This window comes from Coturnix japonica, chromosome 8, assembly GCF_054131305.1.
Source record: "Coturnix japonica strain WE chromosome 8, WE-NBRP24, whole genome shotgun sequence".
NCBI classification, from domain to species: Eukaryota; Metazoa; Chordata; class Aves; order Galliformes; family Phasianidae; genus Coturnix; species Coturnix japonica.
Window position 1 is genome coordinate 25389967 of NC_140670.1, and position 15871 is coordinate 25405837.

General features: G+C 41.5%; 1 protein-coding gene and 1 long non-coding RNA gene across 2 annotated transcripts; one reads left to right on the plus strand and one right to left on the minus strand.

Moving 5' to 3' along the window:
* Positions 1–1485: 1485 nt before the first annotated feature.
* On the minus strand, positions 1486–2980 carry LOC107316150 (uncharacterized). Its single transcript, XR_001556186.3, has 2 exons — positions 2834–2980; positions 1486–2395 (listed from the first exon to the last, which is right to left on the minus strand). It is a non-coding gene; the product is annotated as an uncharacterized LOC107316150 (long non-coding RNA).
* A 720-nt stretch (positions 2981–3700) lies between these two features.
* Positions 3701–11219, plus strand: TECTB (tectorin beta). The gene is made up of 11 exons (XM_015867385.3): positions 3701–3883; positions 4746–4834; positions 6300–6490; positions 6902–7044; positions 7131–7203; positions 8151–8254; positions 8330–8413; positions 8567–8729; positions 9673–9742; positions 10517–10549; positions 11025–11219. Exons 2-11 carry the CDS (start codon positions 4759–4761, stop codon positions 11075–11077), a joined length of 990 nt encoding a protein of 329 aa, XP_015722871.2. The 5' UTR covers positions 3701–3883; positions 4746–4758; the 3' UTR covers positions 11078–11219.
* The last annotated feature ends 4652 nt before the right edge of the window (positions 11220–15871 follow it).

Sequence of the window (15871 nt, forward strand, 5' to 3'; positions counted from 1 at the left end):
TTACTCAACCACAGCTCTGCAAGCCATAAGATTTCCTGTTGTGAACATCAATGAGAACACATTGAACAGCAGAAATGTGAAGGGAATGGTTCTTCAGCTGAGTGCATGCTCAACCACACCCCAGGTGGTGCATGTCCCAGCAGCAGTGCTGCTCACTAAGCACATGGCTGCAGGTGATAGCTCAAAAGTTATGAATCAGCATTGCGTAGTTATACAGGTGATACACAAGGCAATTTAGAGCAGGAGGCCATCACTTCCAGTGCTCCAAAACCGTATTTCTGATTTTCATGTCTCTTTCTCCTAGAACTATGTTTTCCTCTGATTTCCCATGCTTCTGGTTTGATTTTGTGCAGTTACTGAAGATCATGATCAACCCAAGGACTAACAGGTATAGGGTACCTATGGGTGCCAGCTGCTCTGTTAATTGCGAGCACAGTTCAATCATCTGCTCGTTAAGGCTGAAACATCATGTGCTGAAATGAGTGACCAGTCACATGCTACCAATGACTAACTATTGGGCAGGTATTTATTCTATAAAATAGAAAACAATGGTGAAATCCATAAGGTACTTACAAGGTTGCCTTGACTAAGGCAACAAGTCTGCAGAGCACAACCCACTCTAGGATCCAGGACAGGTTTGGCTATATCAACTCAGTTGTGTGATTCCATAACAGTACCCATTAAGTCATATCAAGAACAATACGAATGCAGCCCCTGTGCTTCTGGACCCAGTAAGTACATCTCCACACTTTTACTGTAAATGCACCCTTTATATCAGGCACAAGTAAAAATGCCAGGTTTTGGTGCATGGTTGGAAATGCTGTCACCAGCACATGGCAACTTCTAAACAAATGTCACCAGGTTTCACTCCTCCTAGAGTCAGTGAAACACCTCTGCTGCTTCTTACTACCCTATGAAATCCTTCCTTAAAATTAAGGAGTCCTTCAAGCTCACACTCTTGCCCAAAACAATAAAAACTGAATGTCACAATAACCTTTGCAGATCCTAAGAGCAGAACTTCAGTTTCTTCATGTAAGAACCAGACAGCAGATATTCACACAGCTTTCAATCACAACCAGAGAAACAAAGCTAGAGAGACAAGCTGCCCTTGTAGGCAAAATTCACAATAAGGCCTTCATTTGCTCTTTGACAAAATCTTTACAGATACTTAGATTGCTGAGATTATTCAATGGGCTTGGAAAGAGTCAGGGAAATGCAACAAACCTCAATGGCCTCCTTTGCAAATTTAATGGCTTTCCTTTCTCTGTGATTCAATTACTGAGAGAAACCTAACCCTTCTCCAAGCCTTCACCTTTGATCAGAGCAGGTATCCAATGCTGTTCAGTTTGGGTACATTTTGTGCTTTTTTCTCATGCAAATGCAAATTGCTGTGGACCAGATGGCACTTTTGCCAAATTCGTTTCATGGATTTTAGTCTGTTTTCTACAGTTCACCTAAAAGGAGTATTAAGTGCACGGAGACTGCTTTTCTGTGAGAAGATAATGAGAGATTTATTTTCTTTCAAAAATTACAAGATTAGATCTAGCATGGAATAATTCCGCTGAAACCTGTAACATTACATCAACGATTATTTAACTGCATCATTTGATTAAAAGAATTATAACAAAGCCAATCTGTATTTACTCTATTAGCAACTGTGGAGAAGTTGGCCACTTACATCATTTATAGCAAAGTATTTACACTAAGTTTAGCCAAATATCTTATGCTCCAAATTAGTCCTGCAAGACCCAAGAGACCCAAACCAACCCCAGGGTTGAAGCTGATCTCTTGAGCTTGAAGAATCAGTTTGCATAGAGCTATGAGGCTTTTCTAGTGTACAAAGTTGCAAGGAAATACATTCTTAAGCAAACCTTCACCTTCTTCCTGTGCTGTAAAGACTTGCTAGCTTGGTAGTTCAAAATGCTTCACCAGCTCCCAGTTCCTAATACCAAACCAAACGCACAGGTACACACAAAAAAACAAAATTAAATGAATGTTAACACCATATATATTCAGCCAGAGCTGGGAGTTGGAAATTGAATTTGGGCTTCATTGCCTGCAGAAGGATTTGGAGTGAGAATATAAAACAGATACCATGAGTTAAATTTTCCTTATTTTAGAATTCCTGCTAAGGATAATTCCTAGCTAGAGCAAACCAAACCATTTATGAGCTTCTGTTCTTGTTCAGTGGGTTATTCTTTAATTCAATTAAAATAAAGACAAACTCTAACCAACAGTGTTTTTCCATTTGTACCTCTCTAAGTAATCTCATTAAACTGGTATGTGAAGGCTTGTGGAACCCGACTCACAAGAACAGTGGGAGCAGCCTATTTAACAAGATGTCCTCTACACTGCAATCATTGTGATGCTTCAGATCCATGTTCAAGTTCATTATCTGAAACAAAACACAGATCTTTATGTAGTTTTAAACTTTTCTTTATGGTTCTGAATCAATTTGCAAGAATTAGAAGTCATTCTAACTACACATAAACATTTTCACATCTTTATAGATTCACTTTCACACCACTATTGCTGGGCAAGAGTTAGCATCCCCTACAATGAAGCCATAGTCATGCTTGAAAGCTGTGTGGCATTAGCTAGGTGTGGATCCATGCTGTGGATTTAAGGCAGTGAATGCTCTCCTGCAGGTGAGTCCATAAATCTCACTGGTTCTTTTCTGCATCGAGCACCCACAGAAGAACTGAACCCACATTGTTCAATATTTCAGTTTAAGATCAGAGCTACTGTGCTCTGCTGCAAAAACCTTACTGCTGCATGACCCTCTCCCCCCCACCACCCAACCCAAAAGCCACTTAGGAGAAAGGAGACTCACATAAAGTTCTGCCAGAAATGAGGCAGAATTAAGCTCTTCCACATGGAGAACTGCACAGGAGGAGCCACCAGACTCAGCCAGGAGGAGTCCCCAGGACTAGGTCCCTCAGGCAAGACCATTTTATGACTAATAATTTTTCTTCAGTTCGGCAAAACAGCAGTATCACATCCGAGTCCTTATTCTAGGTCTGTCACCACAAACAGGATGCTATGTGTCACATGAAAAATCTACTATGACTGTCATGTGGCAAACACAGGGTATGTGTCATAACGAAGGCAAAGTGGTTTGAGTTCTCTGCATAAGGGTGAATTTTACACTGTAAAACAATGTTATGTTTAATATAGAAGTGTTACAAATATACTCCTACATGGTGTAATATTTAACACATATTTTACAGTCCTATATATATATAGTATTGCGTGGTGTAATTATATACTACAACGGAAATTTGAAAGACCTCACCTCGACTCAACTGTGAGCTTTTAGGAAAAATAAGCATATGAGATAATTCCAAAGATGGTTTATGAAGCTGAAATTGCATCTGTCCATCTACATGGCACAAAACATTGACCTCATTAATAACCCATTTAAGAGGCATCTAATTCATATACAGACCTTTGCACTGAGCTCTATAAGGCAGCTGTGATTTTGTCACTGCAAAAACTACATTTTCCTAAGAAACTTGGAAAAGAGAGAAATTATATCAGTTATACTCCTTCGGCAGGTTTACGTTCAGTTATTTCCAAGATCTGTTACAAAAAAACACAAACGAAAAACCATCACAGACCTAAAAAATCAAATAGCAGCAACACAGTCCCATCTAAGGGAAAGGGAATTGCTTTTCTATAACTTTTTTTTCTCCCACAGTGGACAATACTGGCGGGCTGAGATTTAACCAGAGATGGGCTCCTTTTACAAGATTGCTTATATAAAGCGGAGATAACAGCAGCTGGGTTCATTTGAAAGAGGACATCTTGGGAAGAGCCGGCAACGCAGCTACTGGAATAAGACTGCAATGAAAATCTGAAATACTGAATCACCTCCTCTCTTGTAGGTATTGTACTTCATTTACTGCAGAATGCATAGGATTTTAATTAGAAGGGGTTGCCTCGGTAATGTCATGCGTGAGCTTTTTATGAATGTATTTAGAAAGAGGATGAGTGAAAATGTTGAAATTGATTTCTTTTCATGGGAATGCTTAATGGGAAAGGCCTTTTTTCTTTACCTAAATTATGCTGCTTAATTCTGATGCTGTGTTCAGTAATGTTGATATGAGGGCAGACACTGGACAGTGTCCACAAGGGCAAAACAGGAGCAGAGTAGTCCCAGCCCCACAGGCTGCTCTATGCCCAAGAGGGAAGCAGCTTGCAGGGCTGAGGCCTGTGGTGGAAGTGGAAACTAAAGCCACACAAGATAACTGCTGCTAAACTTACAGTTTTCAGGACAGAGAAATTGTAACAATTTTTAAAAAACCTACAAGAAGTTAAAATTATATACATGAGGATAGACATCAACACAGAATAATTTTCGCGTTACATTACTAAGCACAGTATGTATATTAGTTCCATAGCATTTCTTCTTGCACTTTCAACTGTCCCTCTTTTTCAGCTCCTGTTCTTTCAGTTTCCTTTAGTTATACTAATGATTTAGGTTTAGACTCTTTAAAAGAACAAAAACATCCTAGAATAACTTTAAATCAGCACTAAAATAAAACAGTAATACTGTCACAGTAGTGATCCATTGATAACAGTGGTCTTGGAAATATACTTCTTTTTGATGCAATGGAAATCAGGTGACAATATCAGCAATGTTATTTATTTCTACATGCAAGATTATTAAAAAGTAGCCCGTTTAACAGTTTCACGTCTTCCAGTTGGGAAAACAAATTCAGTTTTTTTCCCTGTGTCCTCAGGTCACAGCAAGAAATGGTGCCTGTTACTATTTATCTGATGGTCATCTTGGCTCAAGCTTTTGCGGGGCCCTGCACTCCAAATAAAGCAGGTAGAATTACTCAAGTCTCCTATGCTCTTTTTTTTTTTTTTTTTTTTTTTTTTTGGTATTTAAGCTGCCAAAGTGTAGTTTTCCATTTAAAGCTGGTTTTCTTCATAGAGTTAAACTGTAGGATTTGGAGAGTTAACCCTCATATTTCCTTTATTGATTTATTTCCAGACAGCCTAGTGCACTAAGCATGCACTAAGGTCCTACTTCCCTACAGACTTAGGATGCTTAACTTTGCAATAAAAACAGTGCAATAAAATTAAGTGTGGATAGAATTCAGATATAAGATGGTAATTAAAAGAGCAGCAATCAGAAACTGGATGAAATACCCACAGTTAGTGCTGCGGATCTCTGCTGCCTGAGCTGAGCTTCAGTCCTCCTGACTGCAATCTGATGACTGATGCTGAGAGAATGAGATGGGCTGAGCTCCTGAACACCACCGCTATACTTAAAAATATAATGATCATCATTGCAGCTGAGGCCCCAGTTACACTCTGATTTCTGCCCAGACACTCAGACGATCTGGTGCCAGACAAACTCTCAGTGCACAATTCACTAAGAAACTTACTTTCAGAACATGTTGGAATATGCCTCAATAAGGAGTTTTTGCATTGAATGCATGGCATGTGAATATAATAATAGACCAGTGTGTGCTACTGCCGGGAACTTCACAGTACATTTTAACTATCTGGCCCTCTGTACACCTATTTCAGTGCCCTCTCTTGCACAAGGAGTTTCTCAGAGCTGAGGACCTTCCACATTTGTGAAGTCACCATCTCTGACCACCAACACAAGCAGAACAAGCCTGCATTTGTTGATTTGAAAGAAGCAAGCTATTAAGGTCCCCGTATGATTTTCCCCACATAAATTCGCCCAGCTCCTGCATATTCCCCAAACTCCTGCAAGTCCAGGAAGGCTGAAGAATCAGGCTTTTATCATAAAGATGAGAGCACTGTTTAAAAACAGACAAGTAGTTCTGGGCAGAGTGTTGTGGGGTTTTTTGTGTGTGTTTTTTCAAGGCAGTAATTGGTATTTCTTTCTCAATTTTCAGTTCATTAGTGTTTAGTCACTATTTCCATTTAAATTCACATCACACCTTCAAATTCACACTGCCTGATTCTCTTTGAAAAAGGCTCAAATCTTCTGCTATGACAAAACAATTAGTCTCAGTTATGGAGTTCAATATTCATTGTTGTCCTAACAATAACCATACAAGGAAACAAATTGCAGTGCTATTAGCTATCAGTATTAACAGGGCTAAACTTCAGGGAGGACTGAATTTAACAACCCTGAGGTCAGTTCTGTGTAGCTCATGCTGTTCCCATTCCCCTGCTGCTAACATTAGGGGGCCTTCCAGCGGGTCCCACACACAAGATTTAAATCCCTATGGAAATCAGATGTGTAGACTTGTCTTTATGAAAGAAAATCACCCCTGAATTTCACTCTAGGCATATTGTTTTCCTTTCAGATGTAATTCTGGTATACTGCTATCCTAGAACCATCATTACAAAAATTCCAGAGTGTCCTTATGGATGGGAGGTCAATCAGCTGGCACTTGGAGGCATTTGTTACAATGGGATCCATGATTCAGGATATTACCAATTCACAATCCCAGACCTGTCACCTAAAAATAAATCATACTGCGGGACACAGTCAGAGGTAAGACTTTCAGACCAATGTTTTCTGACAGGTGGCAAAGCACAGCCTGAGCTGGGTTCAGGAACTGGCTGGATTCATTTGAAAGAGCCCATTTGGTTCCAGTGGGCTTTAAGTACTGATGAAGAGAGGGCAATTCAGGTTATCAGGCCTCTTCTTAGATTTAGTAGAAGGAGGAATTAAGTAGTCATGCTCTACATCTACAGGCAAAATACACACAGGTATAGTGTTATTAGCCTGTGTGCCTGCCACACATTTACATGCATACACAGAATATGTAAAGCTACAAAACCATGTTTCATTAGGAATGCTGTTTTGTCACAAAGTTGAATCCTCATATTTTAACATGCCAGGTTGTTCCCCATGCCTCAAACAGCCACTGGTGTATACATATTTCTATTTTCCCACCTACAGTTTAAGAGTCCTGTTTATCACTTCTACAACTCCATCGTCTCCAATGACTCCACAGTGATCCTTAAGAGCCAGCCTGTGAATTACTCATTCACCTGCACATACAATGCCAACTACTTGGTGAACCAGGCTGCCTTTGACCAAAGGTAAGTCTTGGTCTGGCAGTGAGACTCCCTCCTTTTTAAACCCCAGGTTTCTCTCATACAGAGCAATGTGGTTTTTGTATCCCCAGAGTGGCCACTGTCCATGTGAAGAATGGAAGCTCTGGCTCATTTGAAAGTCAGTTATCCCTGAACTTCTACTCTGTAAGTGTTCTTTGCCACTCAGCTTTTTGCCTTCAATTTCCACCAACATCAGCAGGAAAAAAAAGGCTGTTGCTCCTGACTTCTGCATGTCACAGAGCACATTACCAGCCTGTAGCAGATAATTACAGCGTGGTTTGTATAGGTCCTCATTTCCAGTGATTAACAGGGGTATAACTTAAACCAAACAGAGCAGACACATGCCAGATGTTCATTTAACTCCTCCATAAGGCAGCTTTTTCTGCTGACTGGTACAGTTCTTGCATGCTGATGAGCTTTATAAAGAAAAAAGCCAAACTTGTTAGTAGTCCCACTCAAAGAGCAGCAGCATCCACTTACAGACACTGCCACTATGATATTGTCTCTGTAGGAATGGAAAAGCTCTGTGCACGCCCCTTGCAGTCAGCTTCCTTGGCTGCTCATCTGGCTGGCATTTCATGCTGCCCAGAAATCCTGCTGAAATTTTGCTTCCAGCATTTACCCCTGGATATCAGGCTAATCTTTTGAAACATTCCTTCCCTCCCCACAGCTACTCCATGCTGCTCCTAATCTTTTCCCATCAATGCACACTCTAAAGAACCAATGCAGCTAGAAAAATCACAGCCTACTTCACTCAATTACCCTCAATGTGACTGGCCCCATTCCCACCCCATACAGTTATTTCCAGTGCCCCACTCCTACCCATTTCCCCCAGCAGCTCTGGTTCAGAAGGGCTGCAGCAGCAGGCCCACTTCCCACTCATGCTCTCATTCCACACATCCCACATCCCAATCAGCATCAAATTCTGCCACTTATTATGAGCCAAATATCAACCAAACACAGATTTTGGAGCTCGCAGGTAGTAAGAAACCAAGCTTCTGCAGTCCCCCTCTCCAGAGCTGTCTGAAGTTGACATGCACTTTGCATGGTGTATGTAACATATGATGCTTTTTCCTCTTTTTCTTTCAAAGAATGCTAAGTTCACAAGTATAAAAGAAGCCCCTTTTGTCGTCGAAACATCAGAAATTGGTTCTGACATATTTGCTGGTGTGGAAGCTAAGGGCTTAAGTGACAGGTATGTGAAGAAAGGAACGACAATAAATCAGCAATTGGGATGCTGTGTGCTGACCTGATGCTTGTGCCTTCCCAGGTTCAAAGTTGTTCTCAACAACTGCTGGGCAACACCTACCTCAGAGTACTTCTACCAGGTGCACTGGCCTCTGATCACCAAGGGGTAGGTGCTGGTGGGCTTGGGGAGCTGCCCTACTCATTCCCAAGCACCTAAAAGCAGGAAGCGGCCTACAGCTGGGGAAATGCATTCCCCAGACTGTGACCTCAGGACATGATTCACACATCAAGCTCTGACATTTCTCCACACACAATACAGGTGTGCCTCAGACTTCTCCATTATCGTCCATGAGAATGGGAAAACAAACCGTGCAACATTTCAGTTTAATGCCTTCCGCTTCCAAAACATCCCCAAGCTGTCCAAGGTCTGGCTGCACTGTGAGACACACGTTTGTGACAGCGAGAAGTTCTCCTGCCCAGTGGTAAGACCTCCCTCCAAGGGAAACACATGGGGCTAAATTCATACAGTGGGTGACCAGGGGGCATGCCAGGTTGGGAGCAGGCATTAGATGGAGCCACCAACATGCATTAACCTGAGTGGTGGGCTGTGCACCCTGATCCCTGTCATGCCATGGGTACTATGTGCAGCATTGAGCAATTTGTTTGGAGGTGTTGAGAAATAATGTAGTTATTTTAAAACCTCAGTTTTTGTCAACATTGCAGACTACGCTCCTGTTTGGCGAACAGCTACAGCTAAACAAAAGCATCATCCTTAGAGGCACAGGGACGAATTCCTTTCTCACCCTCCAGGGTGGGACCAAGCCAGCACCTCTGCAGTCGGTGAGCGGTCTGCTCTAATTAAGGTTGAACCAAGCAAGGCAGATCCACAATTAATACATTCAGAGATTATAAAAATGCCCACAGCTGCAAAGGTTAGGGAATGGACAAGGACCTTTGATCTAGCAATCACTGCCTCTGATAAAGACTTTGTCAGTTGTAAGAGACATTAGATCTGGATAGAAGATGATCTGAATGGAGGGGATTTGGTGCTTCCTCTTCATATCCAATAAACAATTACAGTTTGCAATAAACAACAACAGAAGTCTTCACAGAGGTCATAGGTTAAATAGAAGGAGTTCAGCTACAGCCTTCCTCCTAGAGAGGAAGCTTGTTTGAAGCTGCACGAGAAGGGCAGCCCACTGACTGCAGACCAAAATCCTCATCTAATACACAGCAAAAGCTCCCCTTGAGCACCAAAAAGCCCCAGTGATTACAGAAAAATAAAAAATGGTCCCTAGAAAACATGCAGCAAAATTGATACAGATTTCATTTACTTGGTCGGAAACATGAGAATTGGGTTTGGATGTATACTGACATGTATTAATCTGGGGGGGGTATACATGGCTTTCTCTCTGATCTCTTGAGACATGTGACAAACGAAAGCAGCGCATGGAACAGACCGGAGGTGTTTTAGTGGCGGAGATCTCTGTGCGCAGTAAGTAGTCGGGCTCCTGGGGTGGGGTTCCCTTTGGGAAGCAGTGAACCTCCAGCTTCAGGGTTGTGCCAGATTTGCTCAGTGATTTGCTCTCCTCATTTAGAAAGAGAGTAAATGCACCTATTTGGCATTAATGACAAGTGACTAAACCACTTCCACAGCAAGTTAGCAATGTAAATCCTAGTCACCCAAATTTGACCTCAGCAACAGCCCAGACAGTCTCTAATGGGATGCACATGTGTGGGGGAGAAGCCAGTGTAACCAGAAATCCAGCAAGTCAATCCCGCGTGCCCATAGTGATCAGCCATCAATACTTCCCATTACAAACCCAAACATTTTACTTCCATCTGCTGCCTCCTGGCGGCAGGAATTTCTCCCTGAGCTAGTTTGGTTCTGCAGATCCTGCGCAAGTTATGTGCTTTGGATACAAGTACTTGGAACAAGGTACGCCTAAATCATGCTTTCACTAAAGCTCTTCATACTGGTTTCACAACCACGTCCACACTATCCTGCTAGCCAACATAAATTACAGATCCATCTGGAGCAGTATTATTGACAATCTGAGCGTTGCACCAGTAAAACACCACTAATTTTATAAAATTAAAGAACTGGAGGATCCTTTCATCACTTTGGAGAGTAAAGCCAAGAGGAAAAAATACCCAGACTTTCAAAACATGGCCAAGCTATCTGCTTTTACAGAGCACACTGGTGCACTTTGCCCTAATTAAAACATGCCATTCAAATGTTATCTTTTTCTCTTACTTTACTTTACAGACAAAGGTTTATCCAGATTTTACATGCTCTCAGGTAAGCAGAAAAATCTCACAACAATGCTATCATTTCAAAATACGGATCCTGAGTGGTTCTGTCAAAGTAAACTCCATCGCTCAAAGAAAGATTTGGTAAATTTTGTAATTTTGACAGAAGGAAACGTTTCAAAATCAAATCTCATCTCTCATTGCTTTCCTCCTATAAGCACTTCCTTCAGCCTAGACACTGAAATCATATCAGTAACTTCCAATGCTAAACAGTAATTTCTCTTCTTTCTACACACTCTTCCCAAGAAGGAACAAACATGCTTTGCCTAGTTAACAGAGATGCTTGGAAAGCATTTCTATTGGAGCTGGTTTGAAAGCCTATTCAAAGCTTGTTTGCTAAAACCTGATACAGTGACAGAGCCACATTAGGGCATGCAGTATATTAGTAGGGGTGGGAAGAAAACATGAAAGGCAGCTGATGGTGAAGTACTCACATTTAGTCTCTCTTTTTTATCCTTTTACAGATGTTATCTTCCAACTACTCTTTGCAATTGGATTTTCTGCTGTTTTATTATAAAACTCAGCTTAGCTGCATTTCTTAATTTTTCCCAATCCTGGACCAGGACTTTACTAAAGATGTTTATTTTACAGAAGGAAAATTCAAGTCACCAAAAATCCTTGTGCACCATTTCATCTGATAAATAAACCATTCCACAAGCCTTGTGTCTCTAGTATTGAACAGCCCCAAAGCCGCTGTGCCCCCTCCAGATCCCCTGCAAGCATTTTAAACTAGGGAAAACAAAATGGCTGTGTATTCTACTGATGCCTCCCCTTACAGAGCTGTGATGCCAGCTTCCATTCTACATGGAAGATAATGATATACAAACTATGCATTTTCCACTGCCAATTTTCCCTTCAGCATCCCCTTTCCTTAACAGCCTCAGTGTGGTCTTTAACTTCCCTCAGGCATGGTCTGGCAAGGACATAAATATTTCAGCTTGATCTGTAGAGCCCCCCAGCACCATGAAAACTAACTTAGCAGTCAACAATGGGAGAAAATCGTGCCTTTTAAGAAGCAATAGTTCAGAAGCCCTGGGAATTACCTGACATTTCTTTCCTGTTCTCAGTATTGATTGGGTGGGTGAAGTAGAGTTCCGCACACACTGCAGTAGGTATGGTGCTGTTGGAACCATGTTGCCTTTGGACAGGCTTAGTGCTGAACATCTGCACGGTATGGATGCGAAGCAAGCACATCTGAGGCTGGAAAACAAGACAGTGAGCTTTAGGATACATCCTTGGAGACAGCTGGTGCCAGATACAACAAGCATCCCTATGTTAGCTGTTCTTTCTGCCTTCTTTGATATTCTATACTCCCACTGTCCCAAATCAGAGTGAACTGTTTTGCAAAGAAGAACATCCCTCTGTGAGCATCATTCTATTACACAGAAACCACCATACTCAATATGAAAGTTCCTACATCATTATATTAATTTTCTTCAGCTTGTTGTTCTTCTTGAAATAATTACAAAGATAATACATAGCTAGGTCTCTGTTTACTCATCTAGGTGTAATTTCAATATATTTATAAAATACAGATGTATTAATAAAATAATAATAAATAGCTGTTTAGAGGTTGAGATTCTAGCAGACAGCATCCACCTGTCAGCCTGCAGAAAAACGGTCAGGTCTGAAGGAGTGCATTGAGTCACTACGTACAACAGAGGGCGCCCTTGACAGAATGGTCCGATTCAAGCCAGAGTTCAATGAACTGGGTTGTCACTGTGAGGCAAGATTTAGCGGCACAAATGTGCTAGTAGGCAGAGCTATCCTGCATTTTGTGCATCACCCAGAATTTTCATCAGAGCCCCTGGCAGCTGCTTCTTCTGCATTTGCTCTCTTTCCCCTCTTCCCAATAACACCCCGAATTTCAAAACTTTCTACCCAGCAGCTCCATCTCTTCAGATTCTCACTTGCCACACGAGATTAACAGCATGACTTCTCCAAAGCTTGTTTCTTTTGCTTGGCCTTCGCAGCAGCCACTGTCCTCCTCCAGTCATGGCTATATTGTGCAGAAACCCTTGAGCTGAGCACCCTTGACAGGATGATTCATTTTCTTCCTGGTTATGCAACAACGTTTTAATTGGAACGAACCTTGCATGATTGCAGCGTGCCTCCAAATTCCCAGGCCACCTCCCTGCCCACCGTGGGATGGAGCCTCTGGGCATACATACCTCCCTGTGGTTACAGCACTGCACTGAATGCGGTCCATCCAGCCAGCTGGCTGTGGGTGCAGGTTGGGCAAAGCCCCATCACCAGTCCAAGTTTGGATCACTGGGTCTCTACAAGAATTGTTTCTTGTTAAATAACAGTAACAATAATAATACAGCTCCCAGAGGTGACTGTTAAAAGATCTGTCCCAGAATACAATACCATATGAATAGGTATCTTCTCCAGAAGCAAATTAGTTACTGCTATTTAAGGGAGCACAAGTTGTCCACCCTAAAGAACTTGCTTAAAAAACGTACAATAATTCACTTTCATTTTTCTTAACCTTTCTAAATAATATTTACTGACCTAAATAATATTTGTTCCAACATTCAAAAATACAGGTGTTGCAAATGATTTTAGTGCAAGCTAATGCTTGATACGCTTTTTAATGTCAGGTGCACTGTAACTCTGCATCTTCTTCAGCCACTGGTGCATGAAGGTGCTTGTTTAGATCTCAGCATCTGCACGTGAAACTCAAGGCCATTCATGGAGATGCAAGCAAAGCAAGGTTAGTTACAGTGAACCCAGATAATCTGTTCAGAAGCAGATTTACCTAAAGGTTACAATCTGATTTTTTCCCAGTTCTTCTTCCTATATGAACAAACTCCAAAGGCATAAGGGATTTTACATACTTATCATATTTTGTCATTGTAAAGATGATGCATAAGTCCACCAAGGTCATGGCAAGAATTGGAAGAGCACAGTGACACACATTTACACAATACTTTGGTCATTGTATGTAGGTCACAATTCTCACTTGTGAACGGTAAACACCATTAACTGTGACAGCCTTTGACAGTCACTGCATATGCAAGTAACAAATAAGAAGGTCCAAGAGAAATTGCCAATGAAAGAGCAAGTCATATCTAACAAAATGTTCAGGAGTACATAGCAGCAGGCCTGCCATCTCTGCGACCTGCTACTTCCCAGCCTGGACACTCTACACTCAGCATGGCGAGGTACTAAAGGAAGAGACATTCTGAGCTGTCAGAGCTGCGCTGTACCCTACAGCCTGGAGATCAGCACACTTTCCAACACATTTTCCTTTGTTGCTGGAAAGACAATCCACCTAATTTTTATCCCGTTCTTCAAAAGCAATTGTGTTAAATGTGTTCCCGCTCTGAATTATAAGATAGGTGCTGTTAAATGTCCCTATCCAAAGCCCATGGGATTGCAAATGGCTTTTCTGTGGTGCAACCAGTCTCCAGTCTTCCCAGACTGGTTCCATGCTGTGCCTCCTCTCCTGCTAAATTCTCTCTGCGTGTGGTTTCATCCATATTAACACACTCCTCCCACAGACTGGCTCCCTGTGGAGACTTACACACTGACACAAAACAACACTGACAGGGATCCTGTTCTGCTGCACGTTAGCTTGCCTTCCTGCTTATGCTCACCTGCTCTACTATTTGGAAAATAACATCAGTATTTTTCTTCTCACAATGGCGTACATCAACAGAAAGATTCAGAATGTATGTCACGGTGACCTAATTTTAATGAGGTGATTAACTCACAGTCGGTAGCATGGACTTATCAGTAACAAGGCCCTGAAGTATGTTTTGAGAAGATCTTGCAGGTTTAAATCACACTATGCTTTTCCATAAGCACACTCAGCAGTATCCAAATGATGCAGCACTGAGAGATGGGAATGGGGAACACTGATCCTACTCCTTGGTGAGTGCTAAAGCCAATGTCTAATGTTAGAGCAGAGGTTTTGTTGCTGTGAACTGTTTGCTCTGCAGTATATATTTACACACAGACAGAAGGGATGAAGCAAGCAGGTCATAGCAGGGTGGCAATTCTGACTCCAACTCACTCTAGACACACAGGGAATGTTACTTGAATAACAAATAGCCATCAAGGAAAAACAAACAACCTGACCTGATATCTGAGTATGAATTATGAAATCAGAAAACTTGCAAATTTTGTATTTATTTCATTTGTGTTAGAAAGAGAAAATCCATGCATACAGAAAACCAAGAGAACAAATGTAAAGGTTGTGATATACAATTAATTATCTGGTGATCTATGGTAATGACCCACAAGCATCAATAGCAAACAGAAGGTAAAATTCAAAGGTTAATCACTTGGAGGCTTACACCAACAGGTTTTACCTCACACTTGTGATAGGTGTATCATTATGTCTCATTGGGTTGCAATTTCTTACCCTCTACTGCACCCAGACCTCCACCCCTGGCTCACAAACAGCCAGACCCAGTCTGTTTACTTGTGCAAATGTCAATAACACAGTCTCAGCTCTCTGGGCATAGAGCCTATCTCACAAGAAATCACAGCCATTGGGAATTTCCAAGGCATCACAGCGATTTCTTCAGCGCAGTTGATCCTATTGTGGATGGGTTGGCTGCCAGCCTCCATATAAGCATCATCAGCAGTTTCTACCTTCAACAAAATCAACAATGAAAACCCATCTATTATTATCAGACATACTACAGGAGTATAGGACCAACTTCAGCCAACCAGAGATTATTCAGTCCAGCCAACTAAGCATAAGACCAGGAGTTAAGATGCCTTTTCTCCACTAGTTACAGTGCTGCTTTCCCAAAATCTATTCGCCTTGTGGTTGATGGAGGATGATGGGAGAAATAGAGGATGGATCTAACTAAGTCAAAGAAGAAAACAGAGAACCAAACCCTGCAGCTCTACCAACATCCAAGAAACAAGCTGCAATCAAGTGAAGTTGAAAAGGAGGAGAAAAGGAATAGTTTGTGTTTTTTGGTTTGTTTTTTTCTTTGGTGTTTTGTATTTCTTGTTCACTATCTCTTTCATTTGTTTAATATCTCATTGTTTTGGAAATAGGCAGAAGTTACCAAAAGCTTTTTCCAAACTTTAATAAATATCAAAGAACACGATTCATGGAATTCACTATTCACCATGCTGACCAGTATTGCCTTTGCATTTTATCCTTGCTTCTCTACTTCTTCCTCTACATCCAAAATTAGCTTTTATTCCTTACTGTCAAGAATACTAGAGAAATAATTTGATTAACAATACATCTGTACAGAGCCTTCATTGAAGAAATCAGGTAGCACTGATGACAGATTGTCTCTGTCTTCTCTCTGCCAACAACTGCTTTGCCCTTTCTCCA

Bases quoted from the DNA above. Each gene is read 5' to 3' on its own strand.
- TECTB (XM_015867385.3), top strand. From the start codon at position 4,759: ATGGTGCCTGTTACTATTTATCTGATGGTCATCTTGGCTCAAGCTTTT. The intron at 4,835-6,299 runs GTAGAATTACTC...TTTTCCTTTCAG, and splicing joins CTGCACTCCAAATAAAGCAG to ATGTAATTCTGGTATACTGC. The intron at 6,491-6,901 runs GTAAGACTTTCA...TCCCACCTACAG, and splicing joins ACTGCGGGACACAGTCAGAG to TTTAAGAGTCCTGTTTATCA.